At 40.4% G+C, this 25943-nt stretch overlaps 3 protein-coding genes across 3 annotated transcripts; all 3 read left to right on the forward strand.

The window, feature by feature from the left end:
• Positions 1-1058: 1058 nt before the first annotated feature.
• shisa4 (shisa family member 4) lies at positions 1059-11844 on the forward strand. The gene is made up of 6 exons (XM_020096585.2): positions 1059-1161; positions 3385-3728; positions 5755-5932; positions 7786-7922; positions 8456-8647; positions 9457-11844. Exons 2-6 carry the CDS (start codon positions 3644-3646, stop codon positions 9495-9497), a joined length of 633 nt encoding a protein of 210 aa, XP_019952144.2. The 5' UTR covers positions 1059-1161; positions 3385-3643; the 3' UTR covers positions 9498-11844.
• A 624-nt stretch (positions 11845-12468) lies between these two features.
• On the forward strand, positions 12469-16936 carry LOC109635357 (leiomodin-1-like). Its single transcript, XM_020096499.2, has 3 exons — positions 12469-13041; positions 13945-15651; positions 15731-16936. Exons 1-3 carry the CDS (start codon positions 12769-12771, stop codon positions 15755-15757), a joined length of 2007 nt encoding a protein of 668 aa, XP_019952058.2. The 5' UTR covers positions 12469-12768; the 3' UTR covers positions 15758-16936.
• Positions 16937-19127: 2191 nt separating this feature from the next.
• On the forward strand, positions 19128-24101 carry timm17a (translocase of inner mitochondrial membrane 17 homolog A (yeast)). Its single transcript, XM_020096955.2, has 6 exons — positions 19128-19235; positions 20695-20794; positions 21070-21133; positions 21883-22011; positions 22901-23011; positions 23180-24101. Exons 1-6 carry the CDS (start codon positions 19210-19212, stop codon positions 23254-23256), a joined length of 507 nt encoding a protein of 168 aa, XP_019952514.1. The 5' UTR covers positions 19128-19209; the 3' UTR covers positions 23257-24101.
• Positions 24102-25943: the final 1842 nt, after the last annotated feature.

Genomic DNA, 25943 nt, shown 5'->3' on the forward strand with positions numbered 1-25943 from the left:
TTATTCATTTTAATCATTTAAAAAAAATCTTATCATATCATTAATTATTATATATATATCACATATTCTTGGTCGTATTACCCAGTCATGATATAGAGGTTTTAAACAAACTTAAGAGAAAAAGCAGTTGTTCCAAACTTAAATTGTTACTGTTGTAATAGATACAGATGTTATTATAATAGATTACAGATTGTGTAGTTGTGAGATTGAATTACCTCCACCTATATATAAAATAAATAAACTAGCTCCACCTCCAAAACAATGTAAAAATACTTATCATAAATGCATCACCGATCACTGGTATTAATATCTGTATGACAGCATATATTTTCAATGACAGGACACTTGTTTTCAATATATCCAATATTACTCTAATCATTTGATCAGATTTAATAGTTTTCCTCCAAATCACATTTTCTTTGTAGGACTTCACTTCTTCTGCCTGTTTTTAAAAACATTACATCACATACGACTGAATGAGCTGTGTGTGATTCAGTGATGACTTTTCCTCTTGTGTTTCCTGATGACGTCTTTTATTGGTGCTCGTGCACATGAACAGGCGCAGCGCCATCTTGATACCAGTGCACGCTGGTAACAGGGTGACGTCAGCAGTGACGGGGGTTCGCGTGGGAGATTGAGGCCTGGGTTTGGTCTGTCAGGCACACAGACCTCATAAAGGGATTGGGTGCCGGACTATAAATATTGTACAGTAGAAACTGTGTGGAATACACGTGTGATAAAGTATTAAGTGAGTGGTATGATTGGAGTGGTAGTAGTATTACCAAAATACAATGTGGAACAACAGTGTTATAATCAAATCCAATAGCATGCACAGACAATAACATGTTGTAGGAGTACAAACTAAAATACATTAAATGATAGAAAATACATTTTAGCAAGAAGTGTATGTAGTAAAACTAGTAGATCAGATATTAGTGAGTATTAAATGGATAATAAATATAGTAAAGATGATATCAAAGACAGAAAGTCTCCAATCTTTCCTTTCAACACTTTTTAATTGATGTGAATCACTGATCCCGTCTTTCTGCCTCGAGTAGAAGTCATGATGGCGCCTCCCTGTGGACAGCATCTGGTGCAGCAGCAGCAGCAGCTCTGTCTCCAAACAGCTGATCTCAGACTCTTCTCTCCTGAGAACATCCGGTGAGTCCAACAGTCTCTTCACTTCTTGTTCTTCGAGACATTTGTTTGAGAAGATGTTTCACCAGAGAAGCTGAAGCTCGTGTTTTGTTTCTGTTGCTTTGTGTCTTAAAGAGAGTTCCCTCTGCTCAAAGTGAGAATACAATGAATTGAACTGATTCGTTTGTTTGCTGTTTATCCCTGAAAGTGTTGGTGTGTTGTTAGTTGATCTCTGGACTCTTTGTTGCATCATTCAGACTTTTTCTTTTCTCACTTCTTTATATTATAGTTCTTTGTGTTTACAGACGAAATGTTTGTTGATTCAACTTGAGAAGTTTCTTGAGAGTCAGTGAGAGTTGAACAACTGTTGTTGAAGAACGGGACTCTTGTATTTTACATGAAGCTTTATTTCACTGTGAAGTATTCAACTTCTCTGGATTTAGACAATAAGGATTCATTTTTATGAGATCAGGAAGTAGATCAGGAAGTAGATCAGGAAGTCACTTTCGGAGGGAAACTGCAAAGGCCTCACCTCAAGGCCTCACCTGAAAAAAAAAACACCCCTGTTCCATTCAAACTGGGAGGCCTGCCAGGCCGGCCATAGTACGGCCATTCGCCAAGCACCGGACCGGTCGCAGCGTATGTCCGTACTGTGGCCGGCCTGCAGGCAGCCCCCCCCCCCCACTTGTCTTGTAGAGATTGTGTCAAGATCTAGTTTTAAAACTTAAATATGTTTAACCAAATTGTGATCTGAATCTAGTTTTTAACTTATAAGGTCTCTGTGGCTTTTCCTCCTTTACCTCTAACATGGAAGCATGCAAACTGTGTGCATCACAAATTATACAGTCACAGATGCATGTACTGTTTTGACTAGCAAACACCTATGAGCACATGCATGCACACAAACACTTCCCTCCACAGCTCGAGGCAAAACACACAAAGCTACTGTGGCCCTCAAATAAACCCCAACAGACAATTGAAGGCCTCAGTATCAGGTGAACTCCCAGTCAGTTTCACTGGTTAACTGTGAACACATGAGCTGTATGAAAAGTCTTGGAAACTATTAAAGGAGTTATCATTGAAAAACAAGCCCATACTTATAAACCACAGTGATATAGGACAAGTATTTGACTACATGTGGCGTTAATGGAGAATTTTCAGTCATAAACATAAATGTTTTTATTTGATAACCATATATCTCTGAATGGACTGTGTATCTGTTTGAATTGACTGTTTTTGACATTTGTTGTAACAAAGTCAAACACATAACTGCAGTGACACATACAACAATAATAGAGAGATGCACAACTACAACAAAGAGGCACAAAATTTGGACAAAAAGACACACAATGACAATTACCAAACTTAAAGATACAGTGTGTAAGATTTAGGGGAAAGGGAACTATTGGCAGAAATTTAATGTAAAATAATCCTCATGATGTTTTCACTAGTTTGTTTCATCTAAATTGTATGAATTGTAGTTTTCTTTGCCCCAGAAAAGACCCTTTATATTTAAATACTTTATATTTACATCGAGGGGACCCTCTCTACGGAGGCTGCCATGTTTTTTTACATTAGTCCGGACAGGAGAAACTAAAAACCTTTTGAGTTTTTATGACAACTGTACCTACCACAGGTTCTTTTTCATGTTTGGAAGGGGAGGGTGAGGTGAGGGGTGTTCAGCTGTATACACACTGTATATACACTGTACCTTTAAATGGTTACAAACCACAAAAAGAAGTATTAGGTTCTAAATGAGACACAATAGGAAATAAAAAATGTTTGCAGATGTTTTGTGTCTCTTTCAGTCTGGGCGACTCGCTCCTGTTTAGGGTTACACATGTCTGTACCCATAATCATCACACTGTCCTTCGTGTTGGCTTACTTAGTCAGGCACAGTAATACAGTATCATCTTTAAATATTGGCCTTGTGAACTTTATATCACATTAAATAATTAAGTACATGATGCTGCACATACACACAGACAGAAGATATAGACCAACAGTTCCTGCAGAGAGTTAAATGTTCTTATTTATCCTGTTTGAGTATCTGTCCTCTTAAAAACATGATCATAGCTCGTCTAAACCTGAGTTTAGTTGTATAAACTTGGTATAATTATGAGTGATACCGACCTTCTGACAAGTGAAACTAATGATAATAACCACCATAGAGTAAATCAAACCAGATTAAAGTATCTTTAATTAAAAAGCGGCTTTGTACAAGTGTGTTTTATTGTCCTGTCTCAGATCTCTACAGAAACCCAGCAGCCTTCTCTCCGACGCTCCTGGCAGGTCCGAGAACGCGTCGGCCTGCAGGTCCCGGTGGTGCAGCGTCACAGCGGCGATGTGTCACTTCTACGGATAAACGACGGAGCTCGAACGCGTCCCGTTCTCCAGCGCCGCTCCGGGATAACGCGTGTGAGCTCCCGTTAGCCTCGAACACCTCCTGCACCAGCTCCCGTGTCCGCGCCTTCCTGTCCGTGTGTGGTCGTTTGAAATCCGGGGGATGGGGATGTTCTCTCCGGCGGGTAACGCGTCCCTCGCCGCGGTGACTTTGGCGCTGCTCGCCGTCGTCCTCTGCTCTTCACCGGGTAAGATCCCCGGCTGCTCGTCCAGGCCGCGCCGCCAGCTCCCGGTAACGGGATTTCTAACGGTCACATCCCCGATAACGTTGTCCCTCCTCCGGTCTGCACGGCCGGGTGTCACGGCTCTGTCAGCCCGGGAACGTGCAGCCTGGGTCGGTGTCAACACGACCACATGACGCTTCCCTGCTGGTGTTGTCGTGTTTGTTTTGGGCCTGGTGGTCCCTCACTAACCCTCTGGTGAACTAGTACATTTAGTTCGACCAGTTTTCACTCACAAATATTTAACATTCATTAACATTCGTCCTGTGACATCGTTCGACGCCAAAGCAACGATTACAGATTTATCGATTAGTCGATTAACCACAAATGTATTGTGACAGTTCAGTGATCACTTCTTAATAATTGTCGTAAGAAAACCAAAAAAAAATCAGCTGTCTGTACTTTTTCAAATGTCATCGATCGACTGATAATTAAGGAGAATAATCAGCAGATGAATCTATAGGCTAATAAATATAATCGATATATATGTAGAGCCCAACCTATAACAAATGGCAAATATCAGTATCTGGGTTGAATGTTTGTTGTTGTGTAAAGATGTACATTAACATTATGTTTATAGTTTTATTTTTTTTAAAGAAATTTAAATGTTACTTTTTGTTGTTTTAAATTCTATTTGTTTTTGTTTTCATTTTATTTATTGTTATTAATAATGTTAATGGTTAAAAAGTCAATGAAATTTGTTTCCATCTGGGTTCAGACGTCTTAGGAATCATTCCTACAGTCTTTGTTTTCTTAAATAAATCGGCTCATTTATCTGTATTGGAAATGTTTTACCCCCCCCAATATTGGTATTGGCATAGGCCTCCAAAAATCCACATAGGTTGTGGACTCTTTACTTCATGTCTTTTAAGAATAGCATTTTAATAAAAGTATTTTTTGTGCTCAACAAACATTATTTTTGCTGTATAGCTCAGTTTTTATCATTCATATCATATTATAAGTTTACACAGATGGTTCAAAGTGCTTGTGACTGACAGGCCCATGACCAGACAAGGGCGGGAAATAACAGATGTTTCCATAATTGATTAATCTGCCAATTATGTAGTGATGGATGTACACCCATAGAAAGTATGTAGGTTGCACTCTCAACACACAGCCAGCCATCGTACAGTGACATAAACAGACTGACACATTCATATGAATTGGGTAGGCAGGATAATAGAAACATCTGTCAATATAACACAATACACTTAAACAGCACTAAACAATAATAGATTTAGATATTGTGCCAAACTATAGAACAAGAACAACTGCTGCTGACAGCCTCTAATGTAGTTTCCATCTTTTTAACAACTTGGGACCCGGTAAATTGTGTTTCATTTTATTAGCTCAGAGTGTGTTACAGGATCCTTCAAAGTATGTTTCAGAAAACGTCGAATATACAAACTGATGTGACTTTTAGCCGCCTGCACACACATGGGCGTTGCGACCAGGCTTTAATTTAGTGTTGCCTTGAATTATGTATGGTGGAAAGCATAATTACACCTCCTCGTTTTTCTGACTATTCAGCTATTTCTTGATGTTTTACAGGTCAAATAATTTGTCGATTCATAGAAAATGTACATGGCATAATAATCAATAATGAATATGTAGTGATAGGTGCACTACAATAGATCTCCTCCTTTTCTATTTCTGAAACACAAGTCTTAAATCTCCCGTTTACTTTACCTGAGCCCTGATCTGTTTTCTTGATCGGGGATCTGACCTCTGCTACAGAGAAGCTTTGAATAATACATCACAACTGTGTTTGGCCTGGAATAAGAAAGACGTGAAGAAAGAAGAGCCAGTGCAAGTTGGAGATAAATCTTTATTTTCTCTTGAAGGCAGAACAAAGCTTTGTGAACGTTCAGGAGTTTTGTCACTTTGAATCTGTGCGATGAAACAGAAACAACAGCATGTTGCTATGACTGAATAATACTTCCCTCTTTCTCACATTCTGATAACCTTCCTCGATGTTGCTCTTGTGTTGCAGTCAGTGCAAATGAAGACTGCCTGTGGTACGTGGATAAAAATGGCACCTGGCACAACGGCTTCGACTGCCCTCTGATCACATTCTGTTGTGGGAATTGTCACCGGCGTTACTGCTGCCTGGACGCCTTCAAGATGATCACAGAGAGGGAGCAGAAGCGCTGCATGCTCTTCCAGTTCAGGTGGGGGCAGCGGCTGCTGGGTTTTAATTTAATGATTTATATTTACCAATTTGCTCCACACCAAGAGTCAGTGTTTGTGCTCACAGATTGAGGCTGTCAGTGCAGGAACATATAATTTCTTCAAACCAGACATATACTTGTTCTTCAGGAGGGTATTTATTGTTGGCATGTGAACATATATCTATACACACTAAGTACACACTATATTGACAATAATATTTTTATTGAAAGCACCTTTGGACTATAGAACAAACAATGCACAAGATATAAAGAGCGATATTGTGTTGTGTGCATATAGAGCAGCTCATCTGTGTAATATCAGTAATCAAGTTGGAGACACAAGTATAGCTAAAGCAAACGGGATGTACCTGACAATTTCCACAGCAAGGAGTCTGGGTAATGATTGTTTGCTTTTTTTTTACTGATGGGAAAAATGGTGTATTTATCCATTTAAACAATAAAGTGTAGCAGAAGCCAAGCAGGCTGTGGGGCTAGTGGCAGGCACTGAAACGAGGAGCATGTTAAAAGACAAAGCTTGACGTGGCAGGTAGCCGGAGCAGAAGGTGGCGACGAACCTGAGGCACAGACAATCACAGATTTAGGATCATACAGGAAACAAACTGACGTGAAACTGTGCTGTAGTGTTGGTGTGTAGGTGACCGAAGGATCTGGAGGGATGAGAGTATGAGACACAGATGTACAGGTGGATTGATGGGATAAGAAACCAGGTCACCACACCCAGACACACACACAATAAGATTAACTGGGGATAAATCACACCACGACGACAGAGACAACTGGGATTACCGATACAGTCAGATACACCTTATTGAACCCGGTGTACATCATGACACAGTTTGTCGACACCACGGACCACTGCTGCTTAACTTTGGCATCCATAGTTAAAAATCCAGAAGTTCATTCAAAACTTTCCAGATTACACATGACACAAGCTTTGTTTGTTTTTTTTAAATGGTGGTCACAATGTTTTGCTTGGTGTAATTGGTCTTGTTGGTCATTATGAACAGTAAAGCATTGGTGCCAGATTTAAACCAGTTCTTTGAATGTTAGAATATTCAGTGGTCCTCGATTTTCCTTGGTGGAAAAGGGATATAAGATAAACTGAACTGTTCTGTTCCTTATGTCCCATTGGCAGAATGTGGCCAAATGATAAATTTTTGGTCCCTAGAGTGTAATATCATCTCATTAGTCTTTCTATCCATTCAGTGATCTGTGTGTGCAGGGGGGGTTGAGTCCCATGTGAGGAATCGTGATAATGCAGGACTAAGCAAGTTTGTATCTGAGAGGCTGCAACCGGGGAGTTTTTCTCCACAGCACTGGAAAGTGAAACCATCCATCACTATCCGAACTGATGTGACAACCACCTACTTAATAGGCCCAGTGGGAGATCAGAACAGCGGCCGGATGAAATGGAGGGTGCAAAGGAATATTTCTCAGTTTTCAGGTATCAGGCAGCGTCTTCACAGGTGACTATGAAGTTGGCCTTAAAAGCAGTTGATGCTCTGTCTCAAGGATAACTGTGAGGACAGTGATAGAGTCAAGCTGGCCCAGGACCAAACAGCCGTTGCCACAGCAACCAAGGTCATAAAGATATGATAAACTGAGCCTCCAGTGAAGAGAGGGGGGGGTTATAACAGTTAACAGAGACTAAGATGTGTTGGAACCTGGCCGAAAAATAGATGAAGGATCTCCGCCATTAAATGATTTTGTGTCTGAATCACATTTCCACTTTAAATCTTTCTAATAGTGAGTTGCAATTAGGGAGATAGAGGGGCAGGAATACACTTTAGGCTACAAGATCAATCTAAGCTCTCTTCTTCCTTTCCTCTCAGCCCCACCACTTTAGCTGGCATTGCCTCCTCCATCCTCCTGTTTGTGGCCATCATTGCCACCATGGTGTGCTGCTTCATGTGCTCGTGCTGTTACCTCTACCAGAGAAGGCAGCAGAGAGGCAGGACACCATATGATGGTAAGACCTCTGCTCTTCATGACAAAATCAAGTCCAATTTTATTCACAAAGCCCAAAATCTATCAAGTATTTAAAGTCACTGCTGACACTTTCAGTCCAACTGCATTCGTGGCTTGTGGGGTCCCACAGGGCTCTGTCTTTGGCCCTATTTTGTTTAACCTGTATCTGTTTCCCCTTTGTCATGTAAGTCGTTATTTTATTCTACTGAAAACATAAAAATATTCCCTTCACTTTCATTGTTCACCTGCCTGAATCTGCAGCTGGTACAGAATGTAGCAGCAAGACTTATTATTTGCTAACTTTTCATTTACATTTTATTTTGTGAAGCACCTTGTAACTCAGATTTTGAAAGGCTCTATAGAAATACAGTTTATTATAACATGTATTATTATTAAAATCATACATTTAACTCAAGGGCTTACCAATCTGCACAACATTATGAGACCCTCTGTCCTTAGACACTTGATTTATTTCCACCAATCATGTAGTTTTCCTTCACTGCAGACTCAATATTGATATTATTGATCTCACAGCCCAGCAGATCCCCATGGCCAGCTACCCACTGGAGCCCATGTACGACGCTTATGGAAAACCACTGGGACCCTCTGAGTATCCGCATGCAGGTTATCCATTGCCAGCCCAGTACCCTGGCATGCCCCCACAGTATCCGGTGATGCAGCCTGGCCCGTATCCACCACACCCAATGGATCCTGCTTACAGCCAGGGTAAGATTAGCACAACTTCACAGAGCGATAGTGACTTGACATTCTGTTGAACTGTGATAAAGGCTGTAAAACATCCTGGTCATGATATTAAATGCACATTTCCTTGATCATCTTTCAATCTTTTGCTCTGTGACAGTGTGTAGAATGTATAGTGTGTAGAATTTTGTGATATCTAGTGTTGAAGTTGCATGTTGCAGCTGAACACCCCTCACCTCACCCTCTTTAAATAGAACTTAAAAAATATTTAGTACCTAAATCAATGAAGAGCAAATTAAAGGACACAAATTCAATTTCATTCATTCTTAGAGGCTCTGTGGATTGCAGTGGTTTGTCAATCCCCCACATGGACTTCCCATCAGCCTTTAGTCTACATCCACAGTGTCAATAATGCTACTACAGATTTTAAAGCTTCCTACAATTGAGACTTTTTGAAACAATGAGCGATCTAGATTGTTTTCATTTTAAAAAGCTGGATAACAGTGTAAATATATTAGTGTAGAGGTTGCCCTGGCTATACTCTGGGTTCACTGCTAATAAGCTAATGCTAAAAGGCTAAACAGATAGCATCAACAGGGTAAACCTCGGTGCCAACACAGCCTCTCAGAATCATGACTGTTGACTCATAATCATGTTATTCAGTTCACATCAAACTAATTTAAAAAACAAACCAACATATTATTTTGCATTTTATTATGAGAAGAAAAAAAATTAACTGAGCTTAATATTGCCTTGAAAAAAACGTAGATTTGTAGTTGATTGTCATGAAGATGTGACTTAAGTATATTTTTGTGTGTTTGCTCATGTTTCAGCTCCTCCACCGTACTCTCCACCTCAGTATCCTGGTCATTGATGGGCTCATCTCCACAAACACACAGTGGGAAATCACAGCAGCTGAGAGAAATGACTGTTTCGAGAGGAGAAGGCAGCAACACTCTCACACACACTCCTACAAACACACACACACTTCTACAAACACACACACACACACAGACACACACACACACACACACACAGTCAAACAAACACTACGGCTTGACTAGCAGTGCTTTGCCTGTAAAAGAGAAGGAAAAAAAAGGCACTTTAAGATTTTTTTTTTTTTTTTTCTGCCCTACTTTTCTGGAATATTTACATAATTCAAATCCTGCCCTACAACCTGATTGCTCCTGGTCGGTTTCACAGAGAGCTTCACGCCATTCCCCAAAAGTGAAGGTTTCCGGCTGGCGTCCACACTCTGTGCTGCCACCTCTGGTCACCTCAGTGGTGTTACCTCAATCACATTACAGAAGAGGGATTTAAAACAATGATGATGCACGCCCTTTTTATTTATCACAAGGAGAAATGCTTCACTTTCTCGCTTTTGTTAAATCTGCGTCATCTCGGTCACTGATGCGCATTCTCCAAATCTGAGTACACCATGTCTTATACCTATTTCTTTTGTAATGTGGTAGAGGCTAATGTGAAAAGTAAATGGGAGATAAGGGAAGTTTGTTTGATTAAGAAGTCACATTAAAGGCAGATATGATGTGATACAGATTTTTTGGTTCTCCCAGTTCTGTGAAAACGCCTTTAGTCGCAGTTTAGATTCATCTTTGTCTCTTCTTCTTCATGATAATATATTAGCTGCACCACTCTTATGTAACATCAGCATGCTACCCATTCAAATTTACCTTTTTAAATGTATCCGTCCTCTCCTGCTTCTTAGAACTTGTTGACCTCATAATGGCAGGTAGTATGATTTACAGAGGTATTAGTTTTGGGTTTTTTTCTTCTAACATATCAGGTCAAGGGTCGCGCTGCTTCGATAAAGACAAAATGCCTGGCCTTACAATAACTCACCATGAAAAATAAGAGATTAACTATTTAAATACATATTTTGTAAATCTGTTCTTCAGCTGAATATTTTATGATAATGTAACAAGTTAATTTAAAACAATGTATTGTTATTGTAACATGGGATATGATGTTTTGGCATCTTTCAATTTGGTATTTATTAATCATCGAGGTTTCCTTGTACTGTGAATGGGTTTTCACTGTCTGGACTAAGCTGCGAAGCCAAAAATCTCTACTGTTGAAAAAGTAGACTTTTTGAAGGTTCGACATTTTGGGAAATGTGCGTATCTCCTGTCTTGTCAAGAATCAGATGACGAGACTGATGAGACTCATGTTGAAGCAGAAGAAGTGCACAGATCTTTTAGTAAAAGAGTTAAAGATGTAAACTCAACTCGTATAATGTAACAGCACTACATAAATGTCATGCTGCACTCATAGGACACTGGTGTTTGGAGATTGATCAGTGGCTTATTAATAATGAATTCCCCCCATGACTTATGACACGAAGGTGCATTAGTGTTTATCTATCAGCTCTGCTATTACAAACTTATTGTGTGATATGCCTCACCTGTATAGTGCAGACAGGAGAATGCAGATATCCGTGCATTTCCCAAAATGTCAAACCATTCCCTCAGCTTTTTTTTTTTTTTTTTTTTTTTTTACAGATTTGGGCTCCAGTGAGGTCAGGGCCTGTAACCTGTAAATGAGTTAATCTGTTATCGGCTCTAGTTCAGCATCTTGTGCAGACAACAACAGCCCCGTGCCCTTGTAACATGTATGAACTGTAAAATATGACGTCTCTAGCATGTGGTGTACATGTGTTTGACTACTAATATGTTATGCCTGGATGATCTTTATTTTTGGTTTAATGTCTCTCAACCTTTAAGTCAAACAAGGCACATATTTATAAAAACATACTGATCAGAGAAGTCTGGTCTTTCTTACACAGTTCCCTGAGACGTAGTGCTGTATCTTGTCTCTTCTCTAAAACCATGCGATGAATCGGACGACAGTTACTCCCGTTAGTTTACAGTCAACAATTTTTTTCCGATGGCGATGTCCACATGTACAGATCTGTTGAGCCTTTGTAAAGCACCAAGAGAACACTGGACTTTTCTTAGTCAGATGCTTTCATCTGTAGTGTGACCCGATATTTGCTCAATGATGTTTCTGTTTATTTGTGCTTCTAAACCAACTCAGTTCGTGTGTTTAATGAAACTGACCCCAGTTGGCAAAATAACTTTGTCTAGATGAGGCTGTTTTTGTCTGTTGTCATATGGATGTTATGACATTGTAATATAAAGAGATTGAGTGAAAAGTTTTTATTTCTATTAACATAAAATTTATCTTTGGAATGTAAAATACAAGTCTTCTGTGTCCTTTCTTGTATTTTTAAAGACGTGTTTTTTTAGGAAATATGTAACATTTGATAAAAGGAAGAGTTTGACCACTAGATGTCGACATTAACCTCCAGTCAATGTCAAATGTGTTCAGATGATGGGAAGGATTTATTTCCATCTTATCGGAAACTTAACATGTGCCTTTAAACACACTGATTATTATTTACATATTATAATTAGTCAATTTATTTAAAACATGTATTAGTTTTCTTTATGGTTTATGTTTTAGAGTTAACTCAACCTAATTTGAAATTCACAAATTCACTGGAAAGTTTATTTTATTTGGCAAACAATTCAGTTTCAAGGAATATAAAAAGCTCATAAAAGAAACAGTGATGCTTCAGCTTCAGAAAACCTAATGTGAAACTCTCAGCTGTTAACATGAATCATTACCGAACAAACAACCAGGAACGGGTTTTAATATAAACACAAATTGTGTAATAGAAAGTCTGTGTAACTCAGCTCTGGCATCTCTGTAAACTTCAGCCCTTCCCATTACCTTTAAAGGAGTGTGTACCCTGAACTAAATATGGACATGCACTTTCACAGGATTTCGAAGAATGTCCCAGGCTCAGAGTCCACTTTGATGATGTGAGCCTCTTGCAGTTGGTCACTGGTACCCCTCACTGCTGCACTGCGAGTCCAGCCTCTTTGCACCAGGATTGATGCCTCTGGTGGCTTTTCGTTGAGCGGGACGTGACGGGACAGCAGGACATCAGCGTTGGCCTATTTGACTTCTCACCACAGGAGTGAAATTACACCATATTTAGATTTTTTTGATAAGGGATTTACTTTCCAACTACCATCAGCACCTTCAAAGATTCTAATTTCCTCTCCTCGATTGTTGCCTGTGACCCCAAATCTGTATCTTTTTTAAATTTTTTGGCCAACATGTCCAGGAGAAAAGTGAGAGGCCTGACCCGCACAGGCCGCCAGGTCAGCGAGGACCCTGACCTGGACAACCTGCTGTCCACCCTGTCCCCCGAGGAGATGGAGGAGCTGGAGAAGGACATGATGAAAGTGCCTGACCTCACCCCGGAGGACGGGAAGATCGTCGTCCAAGGGGAGAGCCAGCCTGCACAGCCACCTATGAGCAACAACGTCGGGGACACTAAACTGGACAGCAGGCGGGAGAGGCTCAGTCAGAGGGAACAGTCATTTGAGGTTAGTGTATAATTAAATGTGTTCCTTATCTTCTTTAACAGCAACTTAATTAGGGTTTTACACGAGGGAAACACCCTCTTCTCTATATGTAGATCTATATGAATATGCATTATTGTCTTCAAGTTTTCGGTAGAAATAACCTGCACATGTGAAGGGTTTATAAAATCAAACAACAATATATGACTGATTACAGTATTACATAACATCCAGTGTCCCAGGCTGATAGCTTTCATATTCCATTATTCATTTTGCATAAAGCGAACTGCCAAGTGGACCACATGCACCCTGAGTCCAGTCCATCAGCTCATAAATACTGGTCCCCAGAGTGGGTTTCTGTGCCAGGAAAAATATTTCTTTCGCCTCTGAGGCTCGCTTGAATCCATTTCACATTATTAATCATCTCCTCGCAAGCAGCAAAAGGCCTCTTAAACATGTGAAATAATTTCTATTTATGACACGCCATAAAAGATTTTTAACACAAAGATCCCTCGTTGGCTGGAGTGTCAAGGAGCCAGATTTCTAGCAGTTTCTGTGTTTGAAGCAGAGGCACCTCAGTGAATGCAGCGGCAGCCCTGCGGAGCTTCTTAATCCCAGCCTAATGGAATTCCTTGGTTGATTGCTTCTACGCTCCCTGCCTTTTAAGGATACATCTGCCAGGGCCGCGGGCTCACGCAGCAAAACAGATGGAGACTCACAAATCAAACCCTTAGAAAGCTACTCGCTGCAAGTGTGTCCCTGCACTGTAGAATATGGATCTGTGTCCTTTTGCTGACTATAAACATACATGCCACATTGTGTCAGGGGTGTTGTATATGTTAACTGTTCTGTTGTTGACACATTAACTGGTTTGTTTTCTTATGTAATGTCAATTTTCACATCACATACATGCTCGTCCTCCTGCAGGGGGAGTTGAAAAAGGAGAGCCGGAAGCAAGAATACCTGAGGAAGATGGGCCTGAGCCAGGAGGGCAACGACGACATCAGTGTTGGACTACGAAGACAAGCTAGCATCTCGAACGAAAGAGATACCAGGGTCGACGACAGAAACAGCAAAGGTCCCGAAAACTCAACAGAAGAGCGCAGTCGGCTCTCAAGTAGATACAGGAAACAGGAGAGCAACGAGAGCGATGTGAAAGAGGAGAATAATGTCAAAGAGAAATATGAAGACAGTAAATTAAGAGACAGAAGAGAAAACAGAGAGAGCACAGGCAACAAAACAAAGGATATGATCTCCAAGTTACAGGAAAGGAAGGATGACGGTAGAGAGAAGGAGAGGAAAGAAGACTGCAGGAGACGAGATGAAAGCAAAACCAAAGACATCATCTCAAAGCTACGAGAAAAAAGTGAAAAGGACGCAGGAAAAGAAAAGGAGAGAAAATCTGAGAGTATCAGGACACAAGGGCTTGTCTCCAAAATGTTGGAGAAACAGAGTAAGGTACAGGAAAACCAGGAGAGCAAATCAGAAGAGAAGAAGCCAAAAGCAGAGGAGAAAAAAGCTGAAGATAAAACCAAACCTGATGTCAAACTCGAGCGACAGCAGTCTGAGAAGGGCGAGGTGCAGGTGAAACATGACAAGGCAGAAAAAAGGACGGATAGAGAAGAGCTGGTTAACCACAGCGACCATGTGAAAGAGAAGGACAAGAAAGCAGAGGAGGAAAAAGATTCTGGTAGAGGGAAAGTTAAAAAAGATACAGAAACGGAGAAACTTGGCAATTGTGTTGCCAAAAACAGCCCAAACAGCAAGTCCAAGGTGGAAGAGGAGGAGGACGAAGAGTCGAGCATGTTCGATGAGCTGATGGAGCAGGTTCGGAGCAATGACCCCTCCCTCTGTGAGCTCAACGTCAACAACTCAGAGGTCATCAAGACCAAAACACTCATCGAGTTTGCAGGGGCTTTGCACAACAACACCAACGTGAAAACATTTGCTTTGGCCAACTGCCGCGCGGACGACCATGTGGCTTACGCCATCGCTGGCACAATACGCAGCAACAAGACCATCACTAGCATCAACGTTGACTCCAATCATCTCACCGGCAAGGGCATCCTGTCCCTCATCCAGGCGCTGCAGCACAACTCCACTCTGACCGAGCTCCGCTTCCAAAACCAGCGTCACATCTGCGGCGGGAAAACCGAGATGGAGATGATCAAGATTCTGAAAGACAACACCACGCTGCTCAAACTGGGGTATCACTTCGAGTTAGCCGGACCCAGGATGACGACGACCAACATATTGAGTCGCAACATGGACCGGCAGAGACAGCGGCGGCTGCAGGAGCAGAAGCAGGCCCAGGCCAACGGGGAGAAGAAGGGGACACTGGAGGTGCCCAAGACTGGAGGTGGAGGATCTCTAAGAAGCTCACCCAGAGCCTCCCCCAAACCTTCTCCCTTACCCTCACCCATGCCCTCACCGAAGCTGACACCCAGAAGAGGAGCTGGTGGTTCGGCTCCACCACCGCCCCCACCTCCTCCTGGGGGTGGACCTCCACCTCCTCCACCTCCTATGATGGACGGAGACGCCCTGAGGAACTCACTGTCTCCAGGTGGTGGTAAGAACTCAAGGGACCAACTGCTCGCCTCGATCAGAGGGAGTAATATTAAAGGACTCAAGAAGGTACGTGTGGTAGGTTTATGGAAAGGTCAGCTCAGCCACAGCACATTCAGACATAATTACATTTTTATTTTTCCCACAGGTGCCGGTGCCAAAGTGGTTGCAGTGATATTTACTGGCGGAGTATAAAGTGAAAAAGACGAGAGGGAGGAGAACCGAAGTGAATGAGATGAACTCTACGCTCCCTCGGCTGCAGCGGGACAGATGGAGAAAGTGAAACAAAAGTGTGTCGGATGAAAAGTTCTCACTATGAGTTCTCCTCTCAAACACTGGACCAAAAGGACTCTGTGGAGAATGAGTGATGCGGGGCTCTGTATCAGCCGACTGCAGAAAGTGCCATGAGTTTGTTTCTCTACACTTCATATTGACGCTTTGCTGGTTATTTGCACTAGATAATATGAAGCCGATCATATAACGTGTATGCATCTGAATGGAGCATGGTGTTGGGCGTGTGCGACAAGCTTAACAAGAGATTCAAGTAAAAATCCTAATATACAAAAGTTTATCGATGATATAGTGGATAATCATTTGGCGTTTATTTATTTCTGCAGAGGGTAGCCACCTTGCACCTTTCAGCTGTAAATCTCTTCAAACTGGGAATTCTGAAATGGCGGAAATATCAGGGAAATAACAAACATGGCGGCCTGACTTAAGAAAACCTGGGTAGGAAAAAAAAAAAGGTCAAGGTGGTCTTTGCTAAATCTCAAGACATCTCAGGCAGGGTTTATCAGATTGGAGAGCGGCCCAGCGGAGTCCTGGTGCATGACGAAAGAGTTTAAGCATGGAAATAATTACATAATGCATTTTTTTTCAGGAAATGCAAATGGCTGTCCTTCAGTATCTGATGTTATATTTTGTTCAGGATCATTCTAGCCCGGGTGTCTGAATATCTTACATAACTTTTTATGTAATAAAACAGCTAAGTGTTTTAACCTTTGGGGGATTTGGAAAAGCATTACAGGCTTCTATCAACGCTCCTTTTGATTTACGTTGAACTTTTTAACTGAAGGTCATTTCTAACAGAATGTGACAATCAAAAATCCGAGTGGCACTCGTGTAGTGTGTAAAGGAAGATTCTCGGCCATATTTGATTACACATGCCGATTCTTACAGAGCCTGTATGTCTTTAATAAAAGATCCTGGTATGTCTGCAGTGACATGTCACAGTTGTAATGTTATACATGGCTGATATCTTTAAGGAGAATAATATGCATAGTATATGTGAAATTAAATTAACTGACTTTTGCAATATTTTTCAGTGCGATAAATCAAGGTTTTTATGTATTAATATCTGTTGAGCTGTCATTTATTCTAGTTGGTTTATGAGTTATTTGAAATTGCACATTTTGAACGTGAGATATCTGTGAAACGCCTTGAGGGCATTTCTTTAAATGTGGTATAAACATTCAATTGGACTCAAGGATGAACCGATTAGATGGTGGTCAAAGGTCAAGGGCTGAGGTCACTGTGCTTTAACAAAGAACATTTTATATCATGGGAAGACATTCACAGTATATGCACACTGCAGCATTAACCTCATAACAAGATTTAAAGCATTTGTATTCCTTCAGTAAATGTGTGAATCTTGAAACAGAGTCACTTGAGTCAATTTCAAGAACTTCTGCCTCATTTCAAACTCATTCACATGTCTGTCCCTCTGCAACCAGCCATGAAAAACCTTGAGACAGTCTCTTGCTCTTTCTGTGACTTTCTTTCTGAAGCTTCAGGGAAACAGTGGACAGAGTTGTCTCATGTCTTCCCACCAGCTGGGGAGGCAGCCATCATCCTGGGTGTTCACAGTCGAAGAGGAGAACTGCAGCTACAGGCCAGTTTATGTTTCTATTGCCCGGCCTCAGCCTCCACATCCACGAATTGCCTATATTTGGTCATTTCTCAATGAAGCCTTGCTCTGCAAGTCATTCCTTTCTCCTTCCTAATAATGGGCAGCGGGCCAGTGGTCTGTCTCTCGGCTGTAGCTGCTCCCCTGACCAACAGAAGAAGAGGAAAGAAAATGTTGAGATCACCGCAGAAAATAACCTTGTTGACAGTATAATGTAATACATTTCTGGATTGACGTTTACAGCAGGTATGCAGTATGCTGTAGTTTAGTTTTCAAGTTGATTGAATATCAAAGTTCCTCACAGAATCTGAGGCCTTTTGTGGCCCCTGTGGGTCTGGGGTCCTGTATCAGTTGCCCATTTGCCCTGTTGGTAATCACACCTCGCGCAGTAGAAACAGCTGACAGTCATTATTTTAATCTGTTGTGTCTTTGCAGGTCTCTACACCAAAACAATAACAACAGTTTATGTGTTTTATGTCTCATGTCTTTTCCAGAGGACGATTTATTAGATCAGAAGTAAGTGGTTACCTCTTAACCGCTTCCTGCAAAGACTCCGGGAGACCGAGCCTGTTGATATAACTTTCTTGAATTTCATATCTAAAGTGTCTCTAGACATATTTTGGTCTTTCGATTATGTCTTGACTTAACAACTTATTATGTGCTCTTAGCCTCGTTTATTCTTTCTTTCTCTTGCTCCTAGAAGGTGGTTGTTTACTTAATACATTTATAACCCTTTTCAACTTTAAAATGACTGAGTTAACTGTAAAAGTGCATCACCTTCCTTTGATACACTGGTTCACCCCCTTTTCCCCTAAAGACTAAAAATATCTGTTATGCTATTTCAGTACCCCCCCCCCCCCCCCCCCCCCCCCCCCCCCCTCTCACAGAAGAGACCTGCTGGTGTTGATAAATGAACGACTGCTGGTGGGTGCTTGGTGTTCTGAATGTTCTTAACAAACATGATTCACAGGATTACAAATATAACGGTGGAATATAACTCTCTCAAGTAGTGTGCTAGAAAACAAACTTGAGAAAGTACTTTCACTGAAATATTAAGGATTATTATTATTAGTATCATTGTTATGAATACTGCCAGATGATATCATGCTCTCTCCCTTGTTCGCTTAAAAACACTTGAAAACACTTAGTTTAATGAATTATTTTTTATTTAAAAAAGGAGAACAAGATACAAGTACATGGGGTTGTATCCATTAACATACAGGAACAGCGTGCTGTGCAATATCATATCAATCATATACATACCCTGTAGAGTTTAATGATATTCAAAATTAGGTTTACATTGTTTAACGTCTTTCAGGAGAAGAGGATAAAACACAGTCTTTTGCATTTATTGATGAAAATAACACAATATCTATTGTATTACGAAAAAAAACACGTATCTTCTTTTTTGAGGGTTTTAGGGAAAAGAAATCCCACATTTTCCCCAAATAATGAAAATTCTTTAAAAATCGGATGAATAATAAACTCACAGATTTCCCTCCAGAATGAGTTTCTTTTGTTTCTGGACGCTCATAACACAAAAAGCAGTTTGAGTTCCTGTCCTCCTTCATTTGGACATTTATGAAGAAACCTAAAAAACCTTAAACACCTAACAACACTAAAATAAAAAACTCCCGTGAGACATCACGTTACGTCGTGACGTCAGAGTAGAGATAAGCCTTGCGTCTCTGTTACGTCAGAGGGAACAGCTCGAGAACAAAATGGAGGAATATGCTAGAGAGCCATGGTGAGTCCTGAAAATCAAACTGCACCTTTCCCCCGCTGTGTTTCGTCAAGTCTCGTCCATTCCCCTGTGTGAAGCAACGAGCACGTCAAGTGTGCACCAATGTTTTCGCGGTTACAAACGCGACTCGGCCCACAACACTTAAAACCCGGCTAGTGGGCTAGCACTAGCCTGTGTGCTAATATCCCGTTGACCTGCGCTAGCACCGCCTGCTCGTTGTAGAACCGCTGCTGCTACATCACGTTGTTAGTGACCTTGTCGGTTTTGTCAGTTCGCTCTCCCGCGTGTCATTACACTGAGATACACGATTCACCTCCGTCGAGACAGGTGACACTCGATGGAAGTCGAGCGTCGTGTTATTTAGTTTCTTTTCCTTTTTCAACAGAAGTCACCTGGGGCCAGATGTTGCTTTAGCATGTGTGAGCTAGTTCGGATAGCAACATAGACGCTACCATGGGGGCAGAGTGAAGATTGCACAACAGCCCTGAGAGGTCAAAGCTATTGAGGATGTGAAATGAAAACTGTCCAACATGTGATTATCTGAAGTGTGTGATTCACTAGTGTCGCTATGAAAGTTCTGGCTCACTTACTGTCGGTGTCATCAGACCAGTGGGTTCATCGTACTTTGTTATACAAGAGCTGCTTGTTATATGGTGAACACAACGTACATGTCTCACAAAACAGGATTTTCTACACTGCCCATAATCAGATGTTGTCTTGAATGTGTTCAAGATATGAAGTTGGATTCCACAAGAATTCTGAATCCCTAAAAAGTTACACGTTCTCATAAACAGGCGGGGACATTGTTATTTCCTCAGTGTCTGTTTCTTCATTGGCTGCTGGTTGCTTAAATTGTTGTCATACTGGCACATTGTGTTCTCTATTTGTAAAGATAATTGTTTACTGAGGGCTGGGCAATCAAACAATATCAGTAAGTAGCGGCCATATAATTATCTTTAATAGCAAAGGTTGAATATATTCCATTATAGTGCTTATGCATGAAGCACAGTGGGGAATAATTATACATAATTGGTCGTCCTCATATTTGCAAATTGTTTAGCTGTTTATCTTTTTGTCCTTCAACGCTCATTAAGAAGAGTTTAAAACCATGACCTTCACCCAGGAGCAAAAATCTGCAGATGAACTGGACAAAATAAAAATTTGACATTTATTGTGAGAAATGTAGATATCAGCTGATGTTCGCTGTAGTATCCAGTGACTGGTGTAGGAGGGTATTTGGTTAGCTTGAGAGGTTTTGTTTTCCAATTTAGCTACAACAAGTGTGTGTCCTCCATGACCATCTTTGGTTTTACTAATTTAGACATCACTGCATGACAAACGTAAAGACAACCTGCTATGTTATAGATACTGGTATCACATGTAACTACAACTTCACCAACGGTCTTTTGTATGAATATTATATGTCAGTGAACTCAATTAAAATGTTATGTTGTTCTTTTAGCCCCTGGAGGATTGTGGACGACTGTGGGGGAGCGTTCACCATGGGAGCTATCGGAGGAGGAATATTCCAGGCTGTAAAAGGCTTCAGAAATGCACCCTCAGTAAGTTCAACCATGAAGCTCAACATTGTTGTTTTCTGTGTTGCCAGTCAGTCAATTATTGACCTATAATCTTACAACTAACTACAAAAATGTGACCTGGTTGATTCTTGCTCAGTGTAATCAGTTTTCACAGATGATTAACACAGTAAAATATGTGTATATAATTGAACTGTGCTTCATTATCAGCTTTATTTCATAATGATATTTGAGTAAATTAATAAATTACTTCTACTGATCTTTTGTCTCCTCAAACTCTGTGTTGTTCTGTCTCGTAGGGGATGAGCCACAGAATGAGAGGTAGCATGACGGCCATCAAGACCAGAGCCCCACAGCTTGGAGGTAAAAACAAACCCTCAGTTTATATATCATTTGCCTTTTAGTAATATTTTATCTTGAGAATCAAATACTCTATTTAGTCCGAAGATGTTTCTGTGACCTCATGTGGTCTCATATCGCACATAGTTCTTTGTTGATCATGGAAAATTCATCCACAGAAATGTATCAAGCCACTGCTGCAATATAATCCTCTCTCCACTGTCCATCTGTATGCTAGTATGTTGCAAATAATCATGTCTTTAAAACTTAACATGGTTATATATGATATATAAAGCTACATGTACTGTTTTTGCAGCCCTTGTTTGAATGCAGACATGAGTTATGCACATTTTTATACTATTTTCTGTTTTTTTAATAAGAATTGGACTCTCCAACAACGTCAGTGTCCATCATTGATATACACTCGCTGTAATTCCACTGTCTCTGCCATGACATAGGAAATATATTACTCTTTATTTATTAGTAGTCATGTCCTTACTAGGTTTTTCTTTGTAACATTTGATATCTACCAATAACAACTAATTCCACTTCATTTACACGACTTAAAAGTTGATTAAACAGTGTAACTGACCCATTGAAATAACAGAGCTGTAGCAAAATGCAAGGATGTCTCACTCTGTTGGATTTGTTGAAACTGTTAAAACGCTCAGTTCCCTCATGTTTTTTGATACTAAATGAATACACTGTGTGTCAACCTAACCGAACAAAGTCTAGAAATGATTTAAATTGGTGAATCTTTTAAATGATTGCAGGAAGCTTTGCAGTGTGGGGAGGCCTCTTCTCCATGATCGACTGTGGTTTAGTTAAAGTGCGAGGGAAGGAGGATCCGTGGAACTCCATAACAAGTGGGGCCATGACGGGAGCTATCCTCGCTGCAAGAAGTGAGTAGGCTCAGAGGAACCTGGCGTTTGAAAGTCAACAGAAAGAGCTTGGATTCCTTTTACAAATGTTAATGAAGCTGTTGTACTGAACCCGTATAATGAGCTTATCTTTTCATAGACTCTGCTCATCAGTGTAAAAACTGTCCAATACCACTGAAGAGTTTATGACCTCAAGATTGTTTGTACTCTGACCTGTGCAACATAATACCATATCACTGTGACTTCCATCATATGCACCAAGTCCTCATATGTTTTATTTGCCCGTTCACTAGTGGTTTAAAACAAATGGACCATGTTAAACAGCCGTGTATGTCACAGTGCTTCCCCTGAATTTGAATGTAGTCATGCTACTTAAAAAAGAAAACATCAGATGTCTCCTTTTCTATAAAAGTTTATGTTTTATTACAGCTATTGTGTTAGACTAACTACAGTCAAGGCAAAGCAACTGGATCTACCCACAAATCAGTCTTGATTGACATCTGACGGTGATCACCAGGGTTATTTACTAATGTCATCAAGAGCAGCACCTTTCTTTAAATGTTTGCTGTTATTGTGTAAAGACAACTGAACAATGGTGGATCTTTTAACCACATCTTTAAACATAAAGTTGTCAACATCCAAGTTGAATCTAAAGGTATATTTGAGCTTAGGACATGAACTAAGAGTGACTGTGGCTCAGAAGGTCAAACTGAATGTCCACTAACCAGAATGTCGTTGGTTCCCGGCTCCTCCAGCAGTGTGTGATAGAAAAAGCACAGAATATATTAGCTCTGCATGGATGTGTGAATGTGACTGGTACTGTAAAGGGTTTCAGTGGTTGATCAGACTATAAATGCTGTGTAGATACAGTCCATTTATGGATGTACGTTCATTTCCTGTTCCTGTGTAGATGGACCAGTGGCCATGGTGGGATCAGCAGCTATGGGAGGTATTCTGCTGGCATTGATAGAGGGCGCTGGAATCTTGCTTACTAGGTTTGCCTCTTCACAGTTCCCCACCGGTGAGTTGTACTTCTGATATCTGAAGTTTATATCACAGAACTGATTGGTGTGAATGACTTTATATGGAAATAGCCAAAGAGCAAATTGGTGGTTGTGCTTTGTTAACAGCTGTTAGACGTCTGCTTGTCCGTCATCTCACTTTGAAGTTTGTCTTCTTTTCTCTCCAGGGCCTCAGTTCGCCGAGGAGCCTGCTCCTGCGTCCATGCCCACTCCGTCTTTTGGAGACTACAGGCAATATCAGTGAGGTGGCTCCCCATTGCTGTATCCTCTAGGCCTTTTTTGAATTCCTTGCTGAAGTTACGAAGAAGAAATTGGGACGCAAATCATCACACATCAAACAATTAAAAAAACTGCACCCGATTTTTAAGGACTGTGTCGGAGAAGTGATGGACAATATACATCTTAATTTTCCTTCTCTCAAGAGCCATGTACAGATCTGCCTTTTGCCATTCTCAGCCTTGTTGTGTGCATCAGTTCTACCCCAACATTTGTCAAACACAGATATGTACTTGTGGGCTCGTGGGAATGAGGCGTGTTTTTCTATTTTGTTCATATGAAGTATGTACTGCATGTAGCTCCACATGTGGGAGGCCAGGACAGATGAGCTCTGGATAATGTTGAACCCTGCAAAAACTCATCACACTTGGAAAATAATAAATTATATATAAGTATAATACTTATGGGTATATACAGTAAAATGTATCTGCTTGTATACGCTCGTTCATCTTTATTTGCTTTGAATACGTCTCCTGCTTGTGCTGGCCCCTGACATTTGGCTGGCCTTACTTATTTCATTTAATTCCTAGTCAAGAAGGCAAACATCTGTCAGATCCAATGTGATTCCAGGAATATTAGTCTGTTTGAAAGTTATTTATTGTAGATTGTACAGAGTTGTACCAGAATGTGGTATTTTTTATCTCACAGTGATTTCACATTCATCACAGAGCTGTGGAAAAGACTGCTAATGACGAAGGTTGGCATAGACAGTACATATGTGTGGAGAAACTCGAGCAAGGGATTGATGTATAGTGTATTAAAGCTGTTTGCCAGATTGTACAATGGTACAATAAAGAAACAAGCTGTACAACCTTTCTTGTCGCATTATAAATGATTACAACCCTCTTATTTCTCATCTTGGTTATGAAAAATATAGATTGAGGGCTTTTTAAAATGTTTCCACTGCTGCTTATAATCCATGCTCCCTGTGCAGAATCGCTCATTCACCACCAGAGGGGGCTCCTCCCAAAGATACCCAGACCTGTGTTGCTCTTTTCTTTCTCAAATCTGTGACTGACTTGATTGGGATGTGTTTACTGCAGGAGACGCATGAGGAAACACTTTCCTCTCACATTCTTGTACGTCTGCATCACACACCTTATCTGTTTGAAGCCAGCTCGCTGTTGGTACAGGGGAAGGACATGATGATGAGGGGTCAGGGATTGTTCGCTCATTTCAGAGCTGTAGCAAAAAACACATTACATGATATTGACATGAGCCTTCAGGGGATTTTAAACATCTTGAATATCTGATTAGTAAGTCCAGGATGAAACTAACCATTCGAAGATTGTACTGATCAGTCTGGCTGTTTTTTCTCAATAAATCAAACTTATCAAATGAGAAGATGCCTGTTTGGTCCAGCCAGATCCCTGCAACTCAAACATTCAGTTTACTATCATGAAAAGATCAAGAGGAGCAGAAAACATTAAAATATGAGCAGTAAGTTTTTCACTCTGCAAATTTCCAAACCAAAAGGTCACTCCTCCTTCAGGTGTGTGTGATGTTTAAGTATAAGTAATCTTGATTTAAAATATGTGACTAAAAAAATAAAGCAGGGTGGTGATTAACACTCATCATGAATCTGCAGCCCTCATCATCTAAATAATGTATATTTATTTATTTGTTTGATATTTTTGATTGTGTTTTCAGATGCTCATATTCACAGCTTTTCCCTTTTGCATATTCACTCAAAAACCATTGACAGATTTGTTTTGACATGGTTTTAGAATGAGACAAGCTTCTAGACTTGAGACTGGATGAGGATTTTCCCCAGAAGAGAGCTGCTCTGGTTCATGGAGTATCAATATCATATGATATCATCATTGCACTGTGTGACAGATTTAACAAACACAAGGCAACTCATCTTTGAAGAATGTGTTATGCTTTGGGCTCCAACTATAGAGATTATCATCAGTATCAGTGAATCTGTTATTATTTCATTTCATTTAACAACATGGTGTGTGAAATAATGGTTGACTTAAACGGTTAATTGTCAAAAAGGTTGTTATGTTGGTGGACTCAGCAGTTTTCTATAAAGAGGAACTGTAAGGTTTAACAATTATTCATGCAGGAACTAACTATTTTAAGCAGAGAACTATTGCACAATTAGTACTGTTTTAAATATGGCTGCAGGATGAAGTAGGCTTGACTCAGAACACAGTGTATCCAAAACAAATCCAAATTTACAAAGCATGCACACACGTGCACATCGCAATAATAACCTTTTACATAGAGCACTTTTTTAACAAGTACAAGCAAAGTACAAATTGCTGCACAACAAGAAAACAAAAGGTTAAAATACAGAAGGAAGTACATACAAAATCATGGTAATAATGATATATATAGATAAGGCCACCAAGCCTTTTATCTTAAGTGCATGTGCACAACACATATGAATGAAAGAAAGATATTTGAAAAAGTAAAACTAAATCACAATGTTTCCCTGTTCACAAAGTTTTCTCTTGTTATATCTTAAGATGTTGCACCACCACGGACCATTAAACTGTGTCTTTCGTCTCTGTCATGATTAAAACTTTTTTTTTCTACAAAGTTCATATTCATATGAGATCTGTAGTGTAATAGTTTTTTATAGAACACTTAACTCTGAGCTCAAATCATCAGTGGATGCATTGTTTTACTGGGATCTGTGTTACT

The sequence above is a fragment of the Paralichthys olivaceus genome, chromosome 2 (genome assembly GCF_024713975.1).
Source record: "Paralichthys olivaceus isolate ysfri-2021 chromosome 2, ASM2471397v2, whole genome shotgun sequence".
Classification (NCBI taxonomy): Eukaryota; Metazoa; Chordata; class Actinopteri; order Pleuronectiformes; family Paralichthyidae; genus Paralichthys; species Paralichthys olivaceus.